This window comes from Aythya marila (assembly GCF_965140915.1).
Source record: "Aythya marila genome assembly, chromosome: 10".
NCBI lineage: Eukaryota > Metazoa > Chordata > Aves > Anseriformes > Anatidae > Aythya > Aythya marila.
The window spans coordinates 7746186-7772284 of record NC_139051.1 but is presented as its reverse complement, the minus strand read 5'-3'; the positions used below and the strand labels follow the sequence as shown (position 1 = coordinate 7772284).

The 26099-nt window shown below is 41.7% G+C and overlaps 1 protein-coding gene across 1 annotated transcript in view; it reads left to right on the top strand.

Annotated features, from left to right (window-relative positions):
* The window catches only part of PTPRG (protein tyrosine phosphatase receptor type G), a 397823-nt gene that overhangs the window by 369851 nt on the left and 1873 nt on the right, over positions 1-26099 (top strand). The window contains exons 15-28 of the mRNA XM_082767913.1: positions 615-706; positions 10795-10891; positions 12568-12650; positions 12878-13012; positions 13241-13375; positions 13777-13949; positions 14983-15118; positions 15452-15598; positions 17414-17507; positions 18788-18864; positions 19291-19419; positions 21407-21553; positions 22279-22421; positions 25329-25464. Of these exons, the coding sequence (XP_082624039.1) occupies positions 615-706; positions 10795-10891; positions 12568-12650; positions 12878-13012; positions 13241-13375; positions 13777-13949; positions 14983-15118; positions 15452-15598; positions 17414-17507; positions 18788-18864; positions 19291-19419; positions 21407-21553; positions 22279-22421; positions 25329-25464 (1724 nt within the window). The remainder of the gene's footprint in view (positions 1-614; positions 707-10794; positions 10892-12567; positions 12651-12877; positions 13013-13240; positions 13376-13776; positions 13950-14982; positions 15119-15451; positions 15599-17413; positions 17508-18787; positions 18865-19290; positions 19420-21406; positions 21554-22278; positions 22422-25328; positions 25465-26099) is intronic.

The following is a 26099-nucleotide window of genomic DNA, read 5'->3' as shown; positions in this document are numbered from 1 at the left end:
ACTATGCTGAGCATAAATGGAAGGTCCAGCAGAATACATCTGACATGAGAGGAAGCTCAAATTACCGTGGCTCTTGGGTTGCCTGTTTTTTTTGCTCAGAAACGGCATCATGCTACATTCTTTTCTATACTATATTTTTGTGTAAAAGGGAAAAGTTAATAACTTTTCCATTGCAGGAGAAAAGCTTGTGTTTCTGCTCAATCTGATAAAAACTTACTGGTTGCAATTGTGTACTGTACCTTCCTATTTGGGGTCTATTCTGTTCTTTGGCATCTTCATCCCCTTCACAGCTATCTTCAAAGTGCATAAAAGAACAAAAAGATGCTTGAACTTCAATTGGACTTTGCAAATAAGCATCACAGGGAATACACTCTCAATATTCATATTTGCAGTGGTTAGAATTACAAGTATAATATGAAGAATTTGCCTCAAAATTGGCCAGATTCATCAAGATTTCTTATTACTGCATATTGAACTAACTATGGTCCTGGGAACTCAAATCTACATGATATGGAGTGAATGCTTTCTTTACTAAGTTTGCAGTTGAGAAAGTAAATGTTGAAGTTTTACTTGTAAGACAAATAGCAACTCTGAATATCTCTTTCTTTCTACAGATGATATGGAAGCAATTCCAGTCAAGCAGTTTGTTAAACACATCAGTGAGCTCTACTCTAATAACCAGCATGGGTTCTCAGAAGACTTTGAGGTATGATTTAATGATCCACTAATAAAATGGCATTTTCCTAAAGTTAATTGCATATTAATAGTAAGGGGCTGTGTGACATCTGTGCAATGTTGTCATGTCAGGTAAAGGCAATGCTCTAATGCATAAGAAGAAATAGGGAAATACCAATTTGCCACCAGTTATGAGTAAACTGGGACTGGATGTTTACAGATGGTTTCAAGCCACAGAGCAAGAGTCTGAGGCAGCCTTCTACTGGAATTAGTGCCTTTAAGGGAGACCTTACTGTGTTTTTATTAAATAGAAAAAGCTGCCTGCAACATGAAGGCACAAGCAGGCGTTTTTAATTCCATGTTTCTCTTCCTATCTGCAGCTTACTTTAGTCTTGTTGGCCCGGTATTTGCTTTTCTCCATCACACTTAGAAGTCACCCGTTGCCCAAAAAGAGAAAAATAGTGCTCACTGTGAGTAATAGAGTTTGGTCTTGTATAAAAACCCCAAACTATGGCTGTACCTCTCATTTGCACCATGTCAGTTCCTTGGAGTCCTTGTTGATCGTCTGTTCAGCCAGGAAAGATTGCTGTTGAAGTGATTGGTTATTTTGCTCCAGTAAAACCAAAGAGAAAGGCTTCAAGACTTGTTCGGTAGTATTTACTTAATGCTACATCTTGTTAGCTGCTTAGGACAGGTTCTGACTTAGAAATATGCTGTAAATTTGAGGTAATTCCAATGAAATTAAAGCAGTTTGCCATAACTGGGTTACCCATGCTGCTCAAACACAGTAAACATCCCATAGTATGCAGATGGACCGCAATCGGACCCAGTAAGTATTAGTCAGTATTCTCTGGGTAGTTTTTAGGCATTGCTTTCAGTCTAATCACAGTCACAGCTGAACTTTTAGAAGTGTTTAGAAGCAGGAGGAGCCCCAGGAAATTGCAATGGAGCTGTGGTGCTGGCTTCCCTATCAGCAGAAGAGGTGTGTTTGTGCGATGCATGTGAATCACACGGGTAGCTCTGCTTACAAACAGAGCATTGGAACAAAATAGGTGGTCTAATATCTACAGCTTCTTTACTTACTGCAGTTAAGACAGGACTGTATGCAGGAATTGTTTTTAATGGGATCATTTAAAACATTTATTGTTGCTGTTTGGTTACTGTCTATAAAGAGAGGCTGCTTTGTCTGATGCCCCAAAAGCGTTGTGCAAGTTAGAAACGTTTTGTATTCATGAGGAAGGCAAATGTGTAAGGTGTTAAAGTGATTTAGTTCAATTGACTGCTGGCTGGATGGCTGAGCAGGAATATTGAGGCATTTAACAATGTTGATGGTATTCAGGACAAACATTTATTCTCCAGAGAGCAGAATTTGATCAGGATGATCAAATGCGACTCACTCTTCTCAATTATTTATGAATTGCGACCCCAGTGCTATTCATCACAGCTGGGTTTTACACCATTTAATTATTCAAAATAATCAGCAACACATCTGTAAACTTGGTCTGGCTTTAAGCTGGCTTTGCTTCAGCTGTCACAAAATCACTGCTATTAACAAATGTTGGACACCTTCCGCCCATGTTTTAGCAAAGGAAAACACTGCTCTAATAGCCCTATTTTTCCTTTCCTCCTGGAGCTCCCTGCTGCGAGTGCCACGCCGTGGCAGCCAGTCAGGAGAGATGGTTTTAGGCAATTAGTCCTGTGCTGGGGACTGCAGGGTCCCCTCAGAAGGGAGTTAGACTCCTCCGACTACACTGCACACACCAAATTCTGTTCTCCCCACTTGCTCAAAATTTGGAGCCTCTCCTTTGAAGTCTGTATAGCTACTTCAGATGTCTTTCTCTGTAGCTGAGGTCTCCAGTTCCTAAAGACTAAAAGAAACCTTCTCCTAGAGTAAGGAGAGGGAATAGGAACGAGACGACTGCTGTCTGGCATAAACCATCCATCTCGCTTTTGGTGCTTACGTTCTGCCCTGCTGACACCTCGTGGGCCTGATTTTCCTGATTTTCTCCCTTATGGTTCACAGTGATGGGGTGGAAGAGTGAACCCAGAATTTTTCACAGATCCTGTAGGTAAAGTGATACCTGATCTAGATCACAGATGTACTGCTGAGGGATTGGGCAGTGTGCACACACAGTACACGTGCACAGTATTAGTGATGTACCTCCAACCCCCATGCCTAGGGAACTTCTGAAAAGGGGTGTCAGGTTCTGCTGAAAGCCCTTTTTACAAAAATCTGCTTTTTACATCCAAAAGGAAGAGAGAAGAGTGTTAAGGAGATGCTGAGGGAAAAAAAAAAAATAAAAAAAATCAGTCCTACAGAATAAATAAATCCTCCCAAAGTTATCCAGCACATGGGATTATTTAAATGAGATAAGCATCAAAAATATCCTCAGAAGTTTCTGTGGCAAGAGGTTTTATGGTGGAACCTAAGAAAGGAAAGACTGACCTAGGCATAAACATAACCTGCCCTATGTAGAAGGTAAACACTCTCCAGCTGTTTGTTGCTATTTTTTGGTGTCTCTTCCTGTGTTTTTGGCAGCGTGTGTGGGTTGAATTGAGTTGTTTTTTACATGAAGAAGATTCCCGTGGAAGTAAATTGTATGAATACTCCCCCCTTCCTCCTCTTAAAATGAGTGTAATTACAGCTAAATATTTTGTGAATGTGCTTAGGAAGCGGTTTATGTGGAGAGTTAAAAAGGACTTTGAACTCACAAATCTTTTGATGGAAAGTACATCCACAACAATTCCTTATTCCCTGGGGGTAATCACAGTGCAAGTAGCCAGCTTTATTGTCTGGTGATAGCTGAGCTTTCTTGTGTATACAGAATTGTTAAGATTTCCTTTGAGTCCCATGAATTTTCAATTTTTTGATATAAACTAGAAATATACGGCCTGATTTAATACTCTGCAACGAGTAGCTTTTTGAACTGAAGTCCACACTCGTGTGCTGTCGGTGCTGGTTTCTTATGTAACTCTTTGTATTTCAGCTTGGAATTTGTTCGACCTAAAACTGAGAAAAGCTCGAGGAGGTTTTGGGGCTTGCTCTCAGGCAGCTCCAGCACCCATGGCATACAGGGTGAGGTACTACACTTTTACAGGGCAGCACTGGGGCAGAGTTTGGTGCCTTTTTTGTTGTGTGCTCTGGGACAAGACTGAGCAGAGATTGAGAGGCTTCCTGAGCCAGAGATTACATCTACTCACTGTCTAGCCAGAGATTTTCTTGGCATCGTTATATTTAATAGTCTTTGATAGACCTTTCTTCCACAAATTTCTAATTACCTCTTGAACCCTTTTAGATGTCTGGTGCCCAAAGCATCCCATAGCAATGAATTCTACAATTTGTTCCACAAGAACAGACTTCCTTTGGTTTTAACTCAGGCCTAATAACTTCTCTTGGCACCTCCTAGTTTTTGCATTACAAAAACCTGTTCACTTAAATGCCTCACATAATTCTGTGTACTTCCCTCAATCATCCTTTTTCAGATCTGAAGAATTCAATCTGTTTTTTTGAGGAAGCCATTCTAGATTTATGACGGCGTGTTCTCTCTACCTTTTTCTTTCCTTACCATATCCTTTTCAAGGTGGGAAGGCCAAAGCTGTGCACTGTATGTAATGAGTGGGTTTACTGCAGAGTTCTGCAGGAGCACAGTGATGTTTTCTGTTTGGTTTTCTATTACTTTCATCCTTCCTAATATACTATTTGTTATTTAACAACCTTTGAGCACTGAGCTGACACCTCCAGAAAACTATCAGCTCTGACCCCAAGGTCTCGTCACTGAATAGCGATAGCAAATTGGGAACCTGTCAGGGTGTGTGTATAGTTAGGGCTGTTTTTCCCAAGTACATCACTTTGCATTTATCAACATTGAATTTCATTTGCCATTTTGTCATTCAGCCACTCAGTATTGTGAGATCATTCTGCTTCCCTTAACAAACAGCTTCTTTTTTTCTAATTATCTTGAATAATTTTTCATCATAAACACTCTTTGTCTGCTTTGCAGTCCATTTATGAATAGATTAGGTCCCTGTAAGGTCCCACTGGAGAAACGTGAACACTGACAATTCCTGGGTGGTGAATGCCTCTTAGCATACAGGGGCAATTTTCCTTCTGCTTCATGAAAGATCAGTTTTTTAAGTAATGTTTTCTCAGAAACTTTTTCAAAACCATTTTGGAAAACTAAATATGCAGTTCTCTTCTAGACTGTCCTTACCTATGGGCTTCCTCAGGGACCTCTCCGCAACGCATTCGAGGCACTCACCGACTCTGCTATTTATTATAGCGTCTAGCACTTTGCCCTGTAGACAAGTCAGACGTAGTGGGCTGTAGTGCCTGAAATCCCTTCTGATTCTCTTGTTAAAAACTGATGTCACATCTTCTATTCCCCTGATACTCAGCCTGATTATACAGGGCATGTGCCCTCCAAATTCTTGTATCGAAGAAGGGTGTGAAGTGCCACCTCCCACGGCGAAGCTTTTCACTCCCTCTCCCTGGCCTGTTGTTGGAATAACACAGTAAGTTTTCTTGGAGTCGTCATGTCCTTTTGCTCTAAGAAAGGAACATTAAGCCAAGAAATGACCCTCCGTCCCCAAAGCTAACTATGCATTTTTATAGTACGACGCCCTAGTTGGATTTCTGAGATCAGACAATTTTATTTACCTCCTCCCTAATTCTGGAGTGAGTTGGTCAGTGCTGCTGTGGGAGCGATTAGGGTGGGTGAATGCAATCTCCGCAGACCTCTCTCCTGCCAGTGCCTATGTGAGGGTAATGAATCATTGCCAATTTGGAGTCTGAACAGGCTCGCTGAACTCAGAGGCAGGCTGTCTAGCTCCCTCATCACATAAATTGAAAATATCTTTATACTCCAGTGGCACCTTCTTCTAAATGTCCTGAAATGTAAGAAAATAACATAAATCCATATCTTCAGCGAAGGGGCAGGGATTTGCTAACGCTGTTCTCACGGTTGCTGCTGTCTGGGGCAGGGGTCACTAGCTGTCTTTAAGCAGTGACCTCAGACCGGTATTCTCTAGTGAAGGGTGGCATTGAAGACTGAGATAATGCTGCGCTTTGCACATTTCTCAAGGCACTAAAAGCACTGTGTAGTTACACTGGCATCTTTTACAGATTAGACATAGCTTACACCAGACTCAGAACTGCGTCTACACCAAGGAATTTGGCAGTAGAAGGATGCTGTTTCAAAAGCGTGTTGCTAGCAGACATTGCTGCACTGGGAAATGTTTTATAACCCTGGCCCAAAACTGCCATAATTAGAGGTATTCTCAGGCTGTGCATTGCTGTAGTGAAAGCAAAGGGAAGCAGCACTGTGAAGCTGGAAGACGAAGGACTACTGCAGGAGAGGTCTTCCTGGAGCCTCTGTCTCACTGCCCGACCCACCCTAAGAAACTGGCATGAATTAAGAGAAAAAGTAGAAAAGAAACTCTAAAAGAAGTCCAGATATCATAGAACTATTCAGGTTGGAAAAGACTTTCAGATCATCGAGTCCAGCAGTCAACCTGACCTACTGAGTCACATCACCAAGCCATGTCCCTTAGTGCCACATCTGCACGTCTCTGAAACACCTCCAGGCTGTCTGTTAATTGCAGCCCAGCAGCATACACAAAGTTTCTGCCTGGAAGTCCTCAGAGGAGTATTCAGAGCAGCCGTAGCTTCACACAGGGAATGTGAGGTTTCAGCCAGACTCACACCGGACCATAACGAAGGGCAGGATACAGCGAGCAAACAGTGCTCCTCCATCCTCTGCTCTCCCACATCTGCAGGCATCACTTGGGTATACGGCTTAGCAGCCTGCCCAGCTCAGTGGTCCTGACTTGCTCGCACTTGCATGAATTTTTAATGGTCTGTTCATGATTCTTCCACTGTTATTCCTGGGTTCAGTCCTTTTGATTTATTTATTTTCCTCTTCTGCCTAGGCTGTCCCCAGCTCACCCCTCTCTTGAGTGCCATCAGAGAGTTTCTACTAGTGCTAAATTATTGCAAAAATCTACACTGTTCCTGTGGGAGATCTTCAAATGCTATTTGCTGTCTCTATTGGTGTGCCATCTTCATGTTTGCTGTGATAAAAGAAACAGCGAGAGCACTACCAGAGAATTCTCTAATTTGGGATTAAAATAATAGATCAAAAATGATCTTAGGGATGGATGAACTAGCTGCTTTTACGCTGAAAAATATCACAATAATATCAAAACATAGCCATGGCTCGTTTCTTATTTAGTCCTTTAGGTTAGGATCCTTTCCTTTGTTCCTGATTCCTCCTCATTGCTATTCATAGGCTTTTACAGTTCGGCCCCTGCTAGGACATCTCTTTACTAAAGTAATAGGAAACAACAGCAGCACTGCATAAGGCCAAATCAAAGGAGCGAGTTCCTGCTCAGTCACTGTAGCAAAAATTCTTGCTCAGACCCTTATATTGCCAGCATGATGCTGAAGCGGTTTGATTTTACACTTAAATGGAAATTCTTTGAAGTTTAGAAGAAACTAATCTTTAACTTGTTTCAGAAAGGCAATGAAAATGGGTCGTTAAACCTGGGTATATCAAATTCCAATTAGCATTAGCATGGACAATATAATTAAAAGGTAAATTAGCCATAATAGCATAGACTAGAACACTTTTTACAGTAACTAACGGTCAATTGAAACCATGTACTTTGGTTTCTTGGGTTGTCAATGATAAGTTGAAAGGACAGAATCAGAGCCTGTATCCATTCATCTTTGGGCAGCAATGCGTTCTGCAGTTAAACATGAGGAGCAGCGGTGCGCTAGCCAGCCGCCCTTAAAATCAGGGGAAGAGGCTAAGCAGGATGAAGGAAGGCGAAGAAAGGACTTTGGACCTGAAAGTTTGTTTGATATGAGAGGGTGAATAATGGAGGTGGTGGTAGGGGCATTGGCTGTACTGCTCCAAGGTGCCAGAAGCAGTTATGTGTTAATTGCAGAGGAGTTTGTTTAGGCTGCAGTGAGCAGCCTGGGATCAGACCAGACCTGGTGGGCTGCCTGCAAACTTAAGTGGGAATAATAATATAATCACGGGGGTGTTTTAAATGCAAATGAATGACTTCATAGCCAGTATGACTTAGAAATCCCAGGGCGTTAATTGCGTAACCAATAGAAAATGCTGAGAAAATAAATATGTAATATATATAAAATGTGGTAAAATAGCATAATTAGTATGGTGACTTTTTGGAACTTCCTCCAGAGTGATATTAGTTAATACTAGGCCATCCCCTTCTGCCAAAGGGCAAATAATGTTCTGAGCTGAGGCATAGATAACAGGCAGCAACTAGTCTTGCCTTCTTAAAGCATTTTGTGCTTTGATGAAAGGCAACCCTGTTGACTTTAATAACAAAAGAATGTTAAGTTATGTCATGCTGTCTGATGCAGTGAGCCTGTGGTTTAGTCATTTGCTTTTAGAATTTGGAGAGGTGAACCCAGGAGGGCCAACCATGGATAACCAACCTCTGCTCTCAATCTTACCTGTCCGTGCAGCACAGCCGAGTGTTGTCAGTGGCCAGCATGAAGCTGGAGGATATTCTCAGGCTCCTTCTTGTAGGACAGCCTCAGCATCCCAATGCTTTGTTTGTGTGGCCTGGACTGGGGAAAGGGGGCTGAAATTGAAACGGCCTTTTATTGTCCTACACTGATTTTTAAAAAAAAGACAAAAAAAAAAAAAAAAAAAAAAAAAAAAACACCTGCATTGGCAAGGGAGAAGCTTTTCTTGAACAATCGCCTTTTCACAGTCTCCTGTGGAACAGGAATCCACCATTATAGCAGTTTTCCAGAGTACTAAAATTCACTTAGAATGTTATGTGCTAGGAAAAGCCATTTTCAGATGATCAGCTCTCACAGCATAAGACTGTCTTTTCCACTGCTGTGTTTTTCACCATCTTAGCTTAATCTTCCTCTTCTATTAACTTTATATTGGCCAGCTGGGAACATGTACAGTTGAGAAAACAGTCAGCATCAACATAAAAAGGTTAATTAAAGTGATTAACCTCACCAACAATTCCCTTATGGAAAAGTCCTATAGAATTTAATAGAAAGTGATACATTTACTGTGTAGTATTTAAACTGTCAGAGAAAATTCCTTAGCAGGGATATAATTCCCTGTTACATTCTATAACTTTTTAGAGTATTCTCCACAGAACCTTTTTGGATTCATCTGCGTTAAATTCTGCAGCATTTGGCATAAATGTTTCAATGCTAATAACTTGTAAAAAGAATTTTGTAGTGATGCAGGGATGTAGGGGCTGACGTAAGGCTTTTCAGAAGTGGGAGGGTATTTTTTAGTAGTGAACTCAAAGAGTACAGCACTGCTATTACACGATTTCTAAATGCAAAAAGAAGTAAAACAAAAATACATTAAATTGAGCTAACATATAAGTAATGCTGCTTTTCCATTTATGACTTGGGCTGAGCTGTTCCTGCCCGGTGTATAATCAGAAGTCCCTTGTTTACTGGAGCTGACAAGCAGAATTAGGGAAGTGCACATTTTAATGTGGTTTTTCATCCGTGATAGAAACGGAACTATTCTGTTAGGATCAGCTGTGAGTTTTGCCCGATTCCTCTTTGTCTTTGCTCAGCTCACCTCCTTGAATGCAGTGTATTTCTCCCTGTGGAGAGGGGGAAGAGAAAAAGAGAGGCAATTTTTATTTGGGAGTGTCATGGGGATATAAAAGCTATAAAATGTTCAAGGTTTTAGTACACTTTGCACTTTTAAAATGTAAATGCTGGGGAAGATATCAAAATTGCAATGCAACTCCTTTGTGAAATGTCTGCATAATGCTGAACTCTGTTACATCTGCTGTTTGTATAGCATTTCTCTTGATAATTTTTCTCTGTCACTTAGCTTGTGATCTTTGTAGCAGCTGTGAGCTCCTAATGACTTTCCCTCTTAGGCAGGTTCTGTACTGTTATTTTTAAAGCCTGGAATACAAAGCAATTTGGCACTTCCCCATATATCCTTGGGGGAAATTGGTTCTATTTGGTGTGATTTCTGGGGCTCACAAAAGATTTAAATAACTGTAGTTTCTTCTGCAACTTTGTGAGCTCCAAACATTGATATATTTTTCAAAAATGTGTTTTAAAACTACAAATATTTATGCTAGTGTTAAAAAAGAGTTTTAGCATTTTCAAGACAACTAATTAAATAGACAAAAAAATCTGTCCTGGAGGTGGTATCATACATGAGTTGAGGAATTGTAGTGTTTAGTTTGCAAGACAATCTCTGATGTGTGCAAATCTTTAGGGCAGCCTGGCCAAGCAGAATAGCTGCTTCTCAAGGGGCTAAGAAGAGATCCTCCACTGCCCCATTTCAATAGCCCTGTATTCTGATGGCCGATGGTGTAAGGAGTAGGTTCAGAGCTGAAAAGTCAATGGGAGTTTGGTATCTAACCTGTCTAGACAGACACCTGCATCTCGAGCTTTGAGACAGACTTGTCCTGCTTTCTGAATGTCTGAATAGACATCGCTCCGGTATATATACGTGGTTGCAACCTTTTATCTCTTTCACTGTATCATTGGCTGTTCATCAGTGTCCAAGAAGTGGTATTTAAAGCACTAGCTGTTATCTTCAAAGATCTATTTTATTTATATTTTATAAAAGGCATCTCTCTGCAGAGAACTAACAAAAGGTCAGTGCCAAGCTGAAATGTCAGAAACCCTGTTTTGAGAGGTTATAAGCAAATTAGTTGTCCTGCGGTCAAAAGACTGCCGTTGAAATGTTCTCTGTGCTTCATTTCTTACCCTGCATTGTGGCCACTCTTGCCTTTGAAGGGACTCTTCTTCCTTTCCCAAGGGGGGAGACAGTGGGGTGCCACAGGAGATGCAGTCCCGAAGATGGATGGACTGCTGGTCAGATGGGACAGTCACCCTTGGGGTGCCCAGACTGCATCTGTCACCAGGTCTGCAAAGAGGAGCATAAGCCAGGCTAACACCTCCTTGGTTTAAGCAGACCACGTCCTACAGGAAAATGCTGAATGACTGTGTGTTTAATCCAGTAATTAAGATATCGATATTTTGAACGCGGTTTCTATGAGCTGTTGCAAAAGGAGATAGAGCTTCATTTTTGGGGCTGACGCATTTTGCATCTGAATAATTTTTATGCCTAGGAAGTGCAACGCTGTACAGCCGACATGAACATCACTGCAGAGCACTCCAACCACCCCGACAACAAGCACAAGAACAGATACATCAACATCCTAGCATGTAAGTAAGCACCAGCAGTGAGCACGTTTAATCAAACAGGAAAAACACTCTCCTCTCACACTGTGTCTATGTGACTGGAAAAGCAGGTGGGTTAAAGTTACGTTATTACACAATAGTTAATAAATACATGACAGTGTGACAGGGAGATCATTTTCCTTCTAAAGGCAGTGGACATTTTAACTTCTCTGAGGCTAGGATCTCACTCCAGCTTTTGTTTTAAAATAATTTCCAGTTTGATGGTCCAAGCGTAGATTTAGAAGTACTGGTTTGCTCTGAAACTTTGTGGAGGAATAACTGGGATAAATTGATGATCAGAGCTCTTCTGCCTGCTAACATCCGAAATCTGGCCTAAGGGAAGTGCACGGTGGAGAAAAGAGTTTTACTGATGATCCCTGAGATTTCCTTATAATCCCAAAGGTGCTAAATCTTGCAGAATATATCTGCTGTATTTCAAACTGCTTCAACCATGTGTACGACTTGGACAAGCAGTGATCTTTGTAGCACAGTGCAGGCTTTGCCTGTATTCCTCTGAGAACTGCAAATCTGGACTCAGTGCAAATTATTACAGGCCTGGAATGTAAATGCGGTGACTTTTTTCCATGTTGTTCTCTGATGTGAGGTGCAGCAGTTACTGTGGTTTAGGATCAAAGATGGAAAGTTGCTGATACAGAGTCCCCAGTGTTCTTAAAATTTACACTAAATCTTGAATGTTTTTGATGGCATAGGGAGAAAATGCATGTCTCTGACTCTCAGAATCTATCAAGGTGTAGGCTAAGGACCAGTAACACGCTTGCTACATGTCCTTGGGCAAGGGGATTCGTTGTAGGTGTCCCAGCTCTGATTTTAGACATAGGTGTCTGGTCCCTCTAAGCACAAAGAGAGAAGTACCACTAGAGGAGAATCGAAGCAGGAACTTCGGTGCTCCAAGTTGCACCTGAAGGAACCTCTTTCTCCCTTGGTGCCTTGGAAGGCAAACAAAACCAGATTCTTCCTGCTTAAAGTTAGCACATGTGTCTCTTTCCTGCATGTGTTGGAAGCCCCTCCCAAGCCCATACTGCTGCTTAGAAGCAGAAGGGCTGCAATTTCTTCCGATTTAAGCAGGAAGTCAGGCATTTGAGTGCAAGAAAAACAGGAGCTAAAGAGTGGAAAAGCACAATCTAAAGTCTATCTTCCTGGTATGATGAGGGTGGTGAAGGAGTGGGGACATTCACTCTCCAGAGCCGGTAGAGCTGTCAGAGCACAGCACAGAGTGGAAGATAATGAGCTCAGACACTGAGCCAAGCAAAGGCAGCTCTACTGCCTGCAAGAGCTGAGCTGGTGCCTCTGCACCACATTACACAGCCCTGTGTGGTGCTGTGGCTCTTTGAATCACATTACACTGTGCAATGCAGATGATCCTAGAGATCTTTCTACAGTGTCTTTTAAAGATAAGCTGTCCCAGCATGAACTGTGTGATTTAAGGGATGTGAAGCCTTGAGGACCTGCTACCATTTTCAGATGGGGAAGAACAGACAATTCATCCAGGTGACCAAGAACAGACACCTTCCACTTCCAGTCCAAAGCCAGTTTGTGCAGGGTATTAATAAAGGCTGCTCCAGTACCTAGGAAATGGGACGTATACCTGCAGTTCTGCATCATGTTTCCTTAATGCTTCTGCTCTGTTTTCTGTCCTGCAGATGATCACAGTAGGGTGAAGCTAAGGCCTTTACCAGGAAAGGATTCTAAGCACAGTGACTACATTAATGCTAATTACGTTGATGTAAGTTCTTTTCATTGTTTTTTCTTCTCTAACTCTGAATCCCTCCACAAGGAGGAAGTATTGCTACTTGTGAAGTGTTTGTGTTTTCCAATTTCACTTGATAATTTTGCTACAGATTCCTCACTATTCTGAATGAGAAAGGCACCTTTCGTTGTTACCTTTAAATTATTAATACCTCTGCCATGATACTGCTTTCATCTCACTTGGCATTATGGTTTTCTTTGAAGGGTTACAACAAAGCAAAAGCCTACATTGCTACCCAGGGACCTTTAAAGTCTACCTTTGAAGATTTCTGGAGGATGATTTGGGAACAAAATACTGGAATCATTGTCATGATCACAAACCTTGTCGAAAAAGGAAGAGTAAGAGATTTTCTAGTTTATTAGCAGATACTCCTTACTATCTCTCCAACTCATGTGGGCAGAATTTCTTTTAAATGGTCTGGGATGATACATGTTGATGTCTAAACCGTAGCTAACATAGAGGGTTGCATAGCTAGCCATGATTTTACTTTTTATAAAAAACTTTAAACACAAATGTAAAGAAAGTTCAAACCTTCAGCCAACCCATCCAACTATGTCTTTGTTCAGAGAAAATGTGACCAGTACTGGCCGTCAGAGAATAGCGAGGAGTATGGCAACATAATAGTGACACTGAAGAGCACAAACATTCACGCCTGCTACACTGTGCGCCGCTTCACAGTCAGGAACACAAAGATGAAGAAGGTGGGTGAAGCTTTCACTGTTCTCATCCAGTTGCCTTCTAGTTTGTGTAAAGGATGCAAGCCATGCAGGAGGAAATTCAGCTGTTGCATAGGCAACTTGAAGCAGCAGGTGGATGGGAAATAAGTAAACAAAAACAGGATTACAAGGAACCTGGTGAAAGGATTAACCTATGTTTCTTTTTCTCAAATTTGCTGCTGGTTAGGTATCGCAGCTGCTGCTGTTATTCCCATGTGTATTTTTTCTTGAACTCTGTCTCCACCTAGCAGGAGGCAGAGCTGCAGAAGATTTCTTCTGTAATAGTCCAGCACTTTTTCATCCGAGCAAGCCAGTAGGATTGAATTATATTTGCATGCTCTTCTTTCCTAATCTTTCTTTTTTCTCTGCTCCTACTTTGCATGCAGGGTCAGAAAGGAAACCCAAAAGGGCGCCAGAATGAGAGAACGGTTATTCAGTATCACTACACTCAGTGGCCTGACATGGGTGTGCCAGAGTATGCTCTGCCTGTGCTAACCTTTGTTAGGAGATCCTCTGCAGCCAGAACCCCAGACATGGGACCAGTGGTTGTGCACTGCAGGTATGATGGGTGTGATTAATTTCTTCATGGTACAAATGGCTATTTTGCAGTGTGTGCTCTTCTAAATGCCAGTGAAGGAAAACACCACGAGTTATTAGCATGGGAGTGTGCCTGCCCTGTGGAGTGTGGGGAGACATGAGTTAGCTTTGCCTACATTTTAAGCCACCTCCAAGGCAAAAGCAGCCCAGTTACATTAGCAAAGCCCTGCATCATGATGGTGAGCTGCTGAGCATTGCACGGATGTGGCTGTGCAGTTTCTGGTTCAAAGTCTGTTTTCCACCTGCCCACACTTCCCTTAAATGAGCTGAGGGATGTGTTCTTCATCGCTGTGTGCAAAGGGGCTGTACAAAACCATAGCAAAGAGGAGAGGATGATGGAGTTAGAGCTCATTGAGCAGCTCTGAACAGTTCCCCTCTCCCTCCTCTGTGTTGAATCTGGGACTGCCCTCTTCCCCTTCCAGAAGTCCTGCCTCCACAGGGTTAGCCCCTCCTAGGCCTTGCCATAGTACCACCTGCATTTGCAGAGCACCATTACAGCTCCACCACGAAGCTTCGGCATTACTTTATGGCTGAAGCCAACCAGGACAGCCCACAGCCTGGAGCAACCTCACCAGTTTGGCACAGAGTGGATTGCCACATGGCTTCCTCTGGCCAACACCAGTAACAACAGCAATGAAAGCAGCACATCCAAGTCTCAGCTCATGCAAACAGCCAGGCTGTGAAATCCAGGACCATGGCAGCCCCATCCTTGCTGCCCTGGCCTGCAAGCCTAGACAGCTTCAGTGGCTCAGGCACGATGGCTTATATAATGCTCATCTTTCTCTTACAGGACTGAGATACCACAAATGGGAGAAATACATGCCTGATAAAATTCCCAGAAAACCAAAATATTCTGTTTAGTAACTTTCATGGTTCAGGCTTGCAGGGAAATGAGAGTCTGGGAACAGCTGCATATGTTTAGTTCTGTTCTCCTGTTGTGAACATTTACTTCAGTCCAGCTGCATTACATGGAGTTTCTCTTATGTTTTCCGTAGTGCCGGTGTCGGCAGAACTGGTACCTACATTGTGATAGACAGTATGCTGCAACAGATAAAAGACAAAAGCACAGTTAATGTCCTGGGTTTCCTGAAACATATCAGGACACAGCGCAACTACCTCGTCCAGACAGAGGTAATGATTGCAGTGGGGTTCAATTTAAAAAAATGTTCATTATTATGTTGCAATCAAAAAGCAAATAGATTTTTTATTTACACCTCTGTAAGTATTGCATATATCAAATGTATTGCACAGGAATGTCTCTCTTTATCTAGACCAGAAACTTCAGATTTTGCCTATGACTTCTTCGAAGTTGTATTTGTTACACTTGTAAATGTTTATTCTGGATTTGGCAGTATTTGCATGGGTGGCTTGTTTTGTATGCCCTCCTTTAGTGCCCTACCCCTCAGTTAAAGCCAGCTGTTCAGTTTATTCAAGTGCCTACGTGACACGCTGTTGTTTATCTAGGAGCAGTACATTTTTATTCATGATGCCTTGTTGGAAGCCATCCTTGGGAAAGAGACTGAAGTATCTGCAAACCAGCTGCACAGTTATGTTAACAGCATCCTCATACCTGGCATAGGAGGGAAGACACGACTAGAAAAGCAGTTCAAGGTAAGGCTTATCGCTCCCATCCAGAGGGACTTGATTTCTCCACTCTGTGTTGCATGGCATGTCTTCACCATCTATTGTCATAGATAATGAACCAAACCAGAATACTTGATTAGCACAGCACATCATCTTGGGAAGCTCAGTGTTCAACAAGTCTTAGCTGCGCTGCTGGAAATCAGTACTAATACCCTTGGAGTCAAAGGTGAGAAGAGGAGCATGGATACTGAAGTGTGCTGCTCGTCTCCCCATTCTGAAGGGAGCTGGGGCATTCCTGAGTGTGTGTGTAACTTGGCTGGAGGTCTTCCTCTAAACTGTGGTTCTCATGCATATGTATGGAGAACAAAATGAAATAAGGTTCTTAATACCACTTATCATTTCAGTGTTGTGGAATTAAAGAATTAAAAATGTTTTAAGACCAGGAAATACAATATGACTTTCTGGTTGCTAACAATGCTTGTTGCTTTTCCTTACTATATTACAGCTGCTTTCATCATGGCCAAAGTTTGCCTGGATCTATTTGAAACCTAAGATTTTCTGATTGCATTTTATTTGAATGCATTTAAAACTATTTTGTGAGACTGTGTATCATAGGAAGATTATACATGATGTCTGTTTTCACAGCTAAGCTCACTCAGTTTAATAACTACCCGAGGAATTGAAACTGTTAAATTTTAGCAGATGCAAAGCTATTCAACAAATGAACAAGATATTCTCAGAATTCATTTGTAGAAATTCCAGATGCTTAATTATTAAATTAAAGAAACAAGTACAAACATACACACATAAAACGCAACAGAAGAAAAACATCTGTTATTAAAAAAAAAATGTGTTCCACTTTTATTAAAAATATTAAACTATAAGTATAAAGATGTTTTCTCATGACTCATGGCAAAATTTCAAAAAAAAAAAAAAAGTAAGTGCCATTTTCGGAAATGGCTTCCTTTGCTAGAGTTGCACAGATGTTTAGAAACTCTGTAACTTCCAACAGACCTACTGCGAGTACAGGGGTGAGTTAAGCAATCTTGTTTAGAGTGGATGTGAAACCAGGACTAAGAAAGCAGCAATTATTAATTTTTTTTTCCCAGATTTCTGCTGCTACCACAGAGCTGGCAGAAAATAACCCGCACTCATGCCTTCGGACAGTAGTTCACATTCAACTGTCTTAGAGTAAAGTTACGTTGAGTAATGAGTTGCAAATGCAGGAGATGGAAAAGCCACCTTCATCTTCCTTGCTCTGTTAGAGATTCCCCATGCACTGGCAGAATATTCAAGTACAAATCTGCCTCCGTGACTTTTCATTGTGCCCAGAACAAATTTAGCAGGCCAGATAATGTAACCCATGGCCTCAGATCTCTGCTGCTGGCATGATGGGTTCACAAAAGGCCTGGCAGGAAAAAGTCATTCTGTAGGAACGATCTCACTTTTATTTTGAAAGTAAATGTAAAAGTTTTTTGGTTTTCTTTTGTCACTGTTTTATTTTGCTAGCTTTTCTTCCTTGAGACCTGCTTCTGACTGAAAATGTCTGCAAGTCTTTGAAATATATTCTCAAAAATAACTAAATGTAGTGTTCTGTGAAAATACATTTTGATGGAACTTCATTTTCAGGATGTTTCGAAGCTGAGAGCTGCAAAGATCTTTTTATCCATTAAACATATTGTATGAAAAGGATGATTTCCATTGGCATCTTGAGTATTTTAAACAAGTTTAACAATGCAGTTTATTCTTCTACTGATGCATCTTCCCAGGAGTTGGCAAAGAAACCACCTCTCTTCATTTAGATCGCTATGAGGAGTGACTTACTACTTTATTCTCTTTCAGCTGGTTACACAGTGTAATGCAAAGTACGTGGAATGCTTCAGTGCTCAGAAAGACTGCAACAAAGAGAAGAACAGGAACTCATCAGTCGTGCCGTGTAAGATCACATCTTCAGTTTGATTACTGCCTAGCATAAGTTTTTGTAGCGAATTCTCCCCGTGTTATGCATGAAAAGGCATAGCCACTAGGAAGGAGAACTGTAATCTTCTGTTCAGACCAAGCTGTCTTTCACCATTACTCTGATGAAACTGAACAAAAGAAAATAGTTACGGTGTCAGCCAGATATACTGTCCAAGTGAAGTGTTAATTTGAAGTGCTTAAGAATTTGAATAATTAGATAGGGGATAATCTATGGAATACTGTGATAATTACTTTGATACAGCTCCCAGCTCAGGTGAGATCTCCCAGGGTGATTGGCACACGTTTTTTCCTTTTTTATAATTCAGCAAGTACACTCAATTCTTGTATGTGAGCTTTCTGTAGATTTGAGGGTATTTAGTGCCCAATGCCACAGTTTCACAGTTATTAATATGGAATCTATGCCCAATTGCTAAGCAATATGAACTTGCACCAAACCAAGCAGAAGCACAATGTTGTTCCCATCACTTTCCGCCCAAGCACAGGACGTACAGGACAGGCAATAGCCAAGCTACTGCAAAGTTGTAATGACACAGATTTGGTCCATCATGAAGGTTGGTCATAAAAAGGGAAATCATAAGGATATACACTGAAAACAAAGGTGAATTGACTGAAATAGCCTATGTGACTTTAGAGTTGGTGTCGTGTAGCTGCAGTGATTGCGGTGGTTTCAGCTGGGCAGTAGGAGCCTGTCAGTTGGCTTCGGGATGTTGTTGAACCCAACCCTCAAACACAGAGCAGTGCAGACCTCCTGAAGAACACGTAGCCGCTTCTGCGGGGCTACCTGTTAGGGAAGGGCTTTGTCTGAGGAGGTTATCTCACCCTCCAGCTGGGAGAGTGAGTGATGGTCGTGCTACGGAGTGGTAGGGAAAACAAAATAAATCAGCTGGGTTTGTGTGCTGCTGGAGACAAATGGAACGCTGCAGTCAAGAATTACCTTAAATCCCCTGTTATCACTGCATATACTGTTATTTGGTAATTCAGCCTGCTGTGAAAATCTTTGCTATAGTAAAATTTGATTCCTGAAATTACTTTGTCCTTGTGGGAATATTGTGCAACATTCTCTTTTATATCCTGTGTTAGCAGGCAATGCTTTAACACGGTTAAAGTGCTGGCCTGCTCCTGGGGGAGATGGGAGCTGCACAGTATTTGGTTTGTTAACGTCTGAGAAATTCTTGCTTTCTGCAATGTGCCATGACCAGACTTTGATATTTTTTTCTTCTTTTCTTTATCTTACAGCTGAGCGTGCTAGAGTGGGCTTGGCACCGCTGCCTGGAATGAAGGGAACTGATTACATTAATGCCTCTTATATCATGGTGAGGAAGCCAACACCTAATTACAAAGTAAAATCAATTCTAAGGTGCTAAATACCAGATGCCTGTAATTGTCTTAATTCTGTATGTAATGGCTGTGTATTAACAGATGAGATTTTAACACCTTCCCCATAACGTAAAGCTATTAACTGTGTTTTATTAAAGATTGTTGCCTAAAAAAATTAAATACAAGATGCATTTAGGTGGAATGTGTATTTCCATGAGATACAGTCAAATAAATACTGGGATTTAGAGTAAATGAAAACAACAGAGACTCTGCAGGATGGAAATGGAGTTACAAAATTATAGTCTGTGTGAAAATATTGTGGAATAAAATGAAATAGGGTCATTATGTGTCCCCAAAGATAAAATTAATGCTCTAAAACTGTTGAAGGCAGTAAGTAACTGCGGTTTGTTTTGCTGCAAAAGGGCTACTACAGGAGTAACGAGTTCATCATAACCCAACATCCGCTGCCACATACAACTAAAGATTTCTGGCGAATGATCTGGGATCACAACGCACAGATCATCGTCATGCTGCCGGACAACCAGAGCCTGGTGAGTGAGACGCTTCCCTCCCTGTGCCTTGCGGCAGTCGCTCAGCCCAGCAGGCAACCCATGTAGATACATGCTACGGCTATTTCAGGCTGGAAAGAAAAAACATTTTTTGGGCCATCTTCTCAAACTTTGCCCTAAGCTTGGCACAAATAGATAAATTCCTAAGTGTGGAGCCTGTTTTCTACTCTTTCTTTCTGCTCTCACCCTTGGGAAAGACAGCATAAACTGCAGTGAGTTGGAGCAGACCATGGTGCTTCCAGGCAGCATGCTGCCGATGACAGCTCTGCAAAGCTCCTGTGGGTTACCCGGCTGGCAGGATGTAAGGCAGTGAGGTTACTGTCTGGCCAGGGCCATGGGTAAGGACTTTGACAGGAGCAGAAATACAAAGCAGGGGCATTAGGATAAGTCAGTTGTTTCCAGGGGGGTTAAGACTAAAACCACGCAAGACTTAAGGCTGGGAAAGGTTACAAAAGTTATTTTTGATGTAAGCAAAAAGCAAACGTGTATGTTAATTTAAGTGGAAATAACGAGAAGAGAGAAGCAAGTGACACAGGTGAAGTGCTAATCACTGCTTCCAGATTTACTAGCATGTCTCAAGAGGGCAGGACGAAAAGGATTAGGAACTAAATGGTTCATTTTTTCTTGCATGCATAACTGAGATGCAGAGACAGCTGTAGCTGAGAACGGTAGAGAAACCACCTCCACTACAGCAGGAAAATAGCAGTCATGAGGGGCTACTAAAGAGGCAGCAGTCGATATGCTTCCTGCGTGCAGTGTGATGAAAGGGATTGCAGGCACTGCAAGGCAAAAAGTGTTCAGAGAAATACGATTGAATAAGAAAGTACTAACAAAATGAAAGCATGTCAGCTAGAAATTAAGAGGCTGCTCTTGTCTTTACAAGTCTGTGGACTAGCTCGGCAGAACATCAGTGATTTAAAAGGCAAAGGAGGAGCACCGGCCTAGACCATATCCCTTGCAAGTACACCTGGTGCCTGCTTTCATCTTCATGGTGCCCAGCGTGGAGGTTGGCTAGCAGGGCATTAGCACCCTTGTGTTGGCTCAGTGTTTGGTTTGGTTTGGTTTGTGTTGTGTTGGCTGCCAAGGAGGGGCGGAACAGAGCTGGGACAGCATCAAGGTGACAAATGTTTAATGCCAAAGGATGAGACCATAATGCCTGCTGCGAGAACCTGTCACATTGAAAAACAGGTCACTTCCACAGCATTTAGCAATGTTACGTGGGTTGCTGGTGCCTCTGCACACTGAGGGTGGAATTTGCAGAGCACTCAATACTTAGGATCCTAGGTCCTGTTTTCAGGACTGTTTTTGTTTAAGACAGAAGTCCCAACGGTGTCTTGCACATCGTGTGCATGAAGGCTCCAGGCCCACAGAAATAAGCCTGTTTTTATAGACATTCATGGCTGCAGAGGGATGAAGTGGGTTCATAGCTCATGTTTTCTCATGAGCTTGAGTGTCTTCTTTCTTCCTCATTCTTCCCTCCACCTCTAAAAATTCCACTCTTAAGTATACATCACTCTTCTACCTAGACCTGATCCACAGACCTTCCACTAATACCCCTGAGTTTTGGATTAGGCCACAAAAATATAAATTAAAATAATAAGCAATTAATTATTAAAGGTTAATGATTTTTTTCTAAACAGGTGTCTGCCTTTCATGCAAAACTGTCTAGGCAGGAGGTAATAAAGCCTGGGATATAATACAAAGGTTAAGTACGAGTGAGGTAAGATAACCATTTCCCTATGAAACCAATTAAAAAGCAGACGTTACCTGTTTGGACACACAAAGGAGGGATCTGGCAGGCTTACTGACTACTAGTAGACTAATAGTAGGTTGCTTTTAGACAAAAAGGGCTTGTAGAGATCAGCTTCTGATCATCTCTATTTATCAAACCGATTTTTTGATCCACTGGATTTCAGTCACACACAAGGTATGTGAAAGGCTGCAACAGTGTGTTGTTTTGTTCCTCCAGGCAGAAGATGAGTTTGTGTACTGGCCAAGTCGCGAGGAATCCATGAACTGTGAGGCCTTTACTGTGACCCTTATCAGCAAAGACAGACTGTGCCTCTCTAATGAAGAGCAAATTATCATCCATGACTTTATCCTTGAAGCTACCCAGGTAAAATAAACCTCCAAACGTGGATCTTGGCTCTTCTCCAAAATGTTGTTGATATCATTTAAATATGACAAATGATGAGTTCACAAACAATTTTGAAAACTATTTACTTGTAAATGCCCATGAATGCATGTTGCTCACTAGGAAAGGTGTTCTTGTTGGCTCCTTCCCCCTCTCACATTTTCTACTTCAGGTAGATTCTTCTAGCTAGTGAGGCTGTCGTATTTAATGTGTGAATATTTGAAAGTGAAGACGCTGATTTTCATTCAGAAATTGCAAAAGTAGATGGAATTATTCTTTGTAAACTACACCAAGGTTTATTGTCCTATTCGTGCTTATAAATGTCAATATTTATAGTGTAATTATTCGGGGTGTTAAGGGTGGTTTGCTTATTAAGCACATTTCTTTTGAGCCACAAGCCTATCTCTAGTTTGGTATTGGAATTGCAGCTGGATTTTGCTGCAAAACATTGGTTTGCAAGCCCTTTTAAATTTAGATTCCTTGATTACTCTTCTCTTGTTTGGCTTTTGAGGTATTGGCTCAGAGAGGGTGTATATGGATATAGGCTCTGAAATTAAATATAAAATCTTCATTAACTAAACATTTTGTTAAAGTTGCATAATTTTAGGGTGTTCACTATTAAAGGGCTGCTACAGAGCTGGGCATCTTTATACATGGAGTGGATAAATGTTAAAGTAGCTAATGCCGAGGCTGGTTTTTCATTTCAGGACGACTACGTTCTGGAGGTCCGCCACTTTCAGTGTCCTAAATGGCCAAACCCAGATGCTCCCATAAGCAGTACCTTTGAACTTATCAATGTAATCAAGGAAGAGGCCTTAACAAGGGATGGCCCCACCATAGTTCATGATGAGTATGTCTTTTTTTTTTTTTCTTGCTTTGTATGCATTTTGGATTCTTTTGTACATGGAGATATCCCATACAGATTCTACAACAGGTTTCACAAGCCAGCAGAGCCCTGGTTTAGGTAAGGCTTTGAGCAGCCTGGTAAGGGCTTACGGAAACCACTTTCAAAACAGCCCTGAGCTCCTGTCTGATAACTGAGGTTTAACATGCCAGGTGAGGCATAGAGCAAGCTCAGCTTAGCAGTGTCTCAGTACGAGCAGCAGTGTCTTGTGAAAAAGAGCCTAGGTTATCTGAGAGCAGATTTATTTTCCTTCCTTCTGCTTCCCCCAAAACACTCCAAGGGGCCCACATGGTGCCAAATGGAAGTAGCCTGCTAACACAGGGCCAGCATGCCCCAACACTCATCTCTTTTGTCGTGTAATGGTGAGCATTGTCTTGCCAGCTATGCTTGAATGCCCAGTTATTTAAGATACTAAATACTGCATTGAATGTTATTGCTTTGCACACATCATGGAGCTGCAAAATACTGTTACTGTGAAACCGAAGCCTCGGTCTAACAGGGCTGTTTTTGGAAGGAGCTGTTTCCTGGTGGGCACAGTGCTTCGTGGAGTCATTCTGCCATTAAAATCCCAAGGAAGCCTGATTTCTGACACTGCTTGAGTCACCCGTAGAGCAAACACCAAGCCAGCATAAACAACTGCTACCCCTTCAAGCCTCCTGCACTCAAGTCTATTATACCTTCTGCCTTTGCTACAAAGCAGAGTTAGTGGAAAAGTCATAGAAATCTTAACCTTATGTACAAAAATGTTATTAGCATACTCTGGTATTTCAGAGGTCAGATCAGCCTTTGTGCTGATGTGTGATTGCGTGCTGATATCTGCTGTTGCAGAAAGAGCTTTCACTTCACATCAGCGTGTGCTGCTGCAACAGGTTTTTCCCAGCACACTCCACCAAATGGTGCCTTGGGCTGCAGGAAGTGGTTTTTCTCCCACTGTTTCCTGCCTTGCTAATGCACAGTATGAGTTCTGTTGGCTTTTGCCAGCACTTATTAATTCCAGGCTAGTTTTTAATATTCATGCTTTGGGTAGTCTGAAGTGAGGTTTTGCTGCTCTTGCAGTACTTAAGATTATGTTTTACAAAATTGGAACCATTATTGATTTGGGCATTTCATGCTAGACCAAAAAAAAAAAAATATATTCAAAATCACATTTCTAACAAGTTGCTGAGTCATTCTTTCTGTAAATTGCTTTTTTGGTTTATTTGTCATATTCAATGATTTTACTTTTATGCCTAATACATAATGTGGATTCTGCTTTTTACTGAGGCCTGAGCAAATGTAGCTGAAAACAAAAATTTCCCTTTACTACATGCAACTACTGTATCATATAATCCACTAGTAATTACAACTGCAGATTAATTCCAAATATATGAATTTGCAGATACTAAATGCATGTGGTATTTAGGAAGTACATGGTGGGATGAACTCGATAACAGCAAGTAGTTCAGAAATTCCAACTGGAGACAGTTGTCAAGAACTTTAAATATAACTGCCCATATGTAGGCAACTAGATGAAAATTTGTTGCATAATTTCAGAGAGAAAAGCCTTCAGATTGTTGGGAGCTGGCAGTAATCAACTCAAGTAGAAACGGAGCCATTAGTCCCCAAGAGGCCTTCAGTTGTGTCCCACCAGGCCCATGCACTAGACACTTTGTCCGCTGTCCCTGTAGATGATCAGTCGCAGCCATCTCTGTAGTTCTGCAGAAGCCCTGCTTCTTCTGGAGACTTTTCATCAAAAATAGCAGGTCTATTGTGATCTGATTTCTGCTTCCAATTTCTAGGCAAATTGAGTTTGCAAAAATCATACGAAATTAAGTCAGCATATGTCTTGATTTCCACAGGAATGTTGTAAAAAATCCTAGTGGTAATCGTATTGTACCAGATGGCAGCGCAGTACTTGCCGATTATTTAAGTTTTCATGTAGAGTTCTCCAAACAGTTTGCAGAGTAAATCAGCACCAATGTCCCCTTTTACAGGTTGGGACATTTAGACACAGACTTTCTCAAAGTCACGGAGTAGACTTCACAAAACCAGGGCAGAATTTCAGTCTCCTGAATATCAGGAGAGCAGAGCTCAGTTGAGGGTCCTCAGAAGCAGTTACGAGCCCCTGTTGCTTAAGATCCTTCATCCCTTACCCCACAACTGCACGCATGTTTCAAGCATACCCCCAGACTTAGCAGCAGAAAGGTTTCTACCTGGCCAATTGTCTCGAGGACACACTCTGAGTCATTCTCCTGATGAGTAACCATTGCTCAGGTTCTCATTAAATGACAGCCCAGCTCAATTTGTCAGAATCCCTAATGTCTTTTGGGTGCCCAACGTGGGAATGTTGCATTTTGGTTATGAATCGGACCTAAGGAGGACTTCAAGGTGCCCCATTTCCTTGTGAGCACCTCATATCCCTGTTAGTTTTATATAATTGCCTGATGCAGAGGAAGAGGCAAGTCACATTTCTTTCTAATCATTTATGTTTTGCTTGAGCTCCCACTAATGAATTTAAAATACACTCGGCTACAATGCAGATGCTTTCAGTACATGTGGCATGTGAGAACTGATTTCATTTTTATACTCTGCAAGCTGGGTGTTTTTAAATGGCTCACATTCTTCTGCTGATACAGTTCTTCATATTGAATACTGCAGATATCCTGAAATGACTAGTGTACCATCAAATGTCTTTTTTTTTTTTTTTTTTTTTAATTAAAATGACTAAAAAATAGCCAGTGTAAAGCAAGCATTTACTAGATATAAAGACGAACTATTGCAATCAAATAAGACTATACCGACATTTTCCTAGCTCTTTGTCAATGTGCCCCGGTATTTTTCTGAGGATCTTATCCTTTTGGTGTGGTTTTTCAGGTATGGAGCTGTGTCAGCGGGAACGCTATGTGCCCTTACCACTCTGTCCCAGCAGCTGGAGAATGAAAATGCTGTCGATGTTTTCCAGGTGGCAAAGATGATAAATCTTATGCGGCCTGGAGTATTTACAGACATTGTAAGTTTTTAAATGGGATATAAATGGAGAGTTTACAAGGTTTTCATTTGAGACCAAAAGCATGAACTGAAACATGTATTGTGTATATTATCAAGTCTATTGCTTCTGCTGCCAAGCAGAAGTTGCATTGGGCTTTTTGTTTTTTATATATTATTGTCATTTTTTATAAACCTCAAGCCTGCAGTCTCTGATTTGCAATTAAGCTTATTTTGCACACAGCTAGGGGGCCAGTGCTCAGGCAGGCCTTTCAGCTTGTCAGCACTCCCCTGCCAACCCTGTAAGTTGTGATCCAAAGGGTGCAGCAGGGCAGGGAATGCTGAGGGGAGGAAAACCTTCAGCACAGGAGCTCTTCAGTCTGCGTGCACCAAGAGCCCTTGGCAGGGCGTGCATGGCTCTGCCTGTACGAGGGAACAGCCTGGGGCTGAGCTGTGGGCTCAGATGTTGTCCTGCACTCCTGTATCATTTAAGCATTAGTCCCACCTCTAGCAGTTTTGCCCCAAGTAGTGTTCATCCAGCTAAGGTCTGTATGGATGGAGGTGTGGGGCCTTACCTCATTCTGTTTGCTATATTCCCAGCCTGTTGGGCCTTCCCAGAGATAACCCCAAAGGTGGGTTTGGCCATAACTCAGTGTTTGG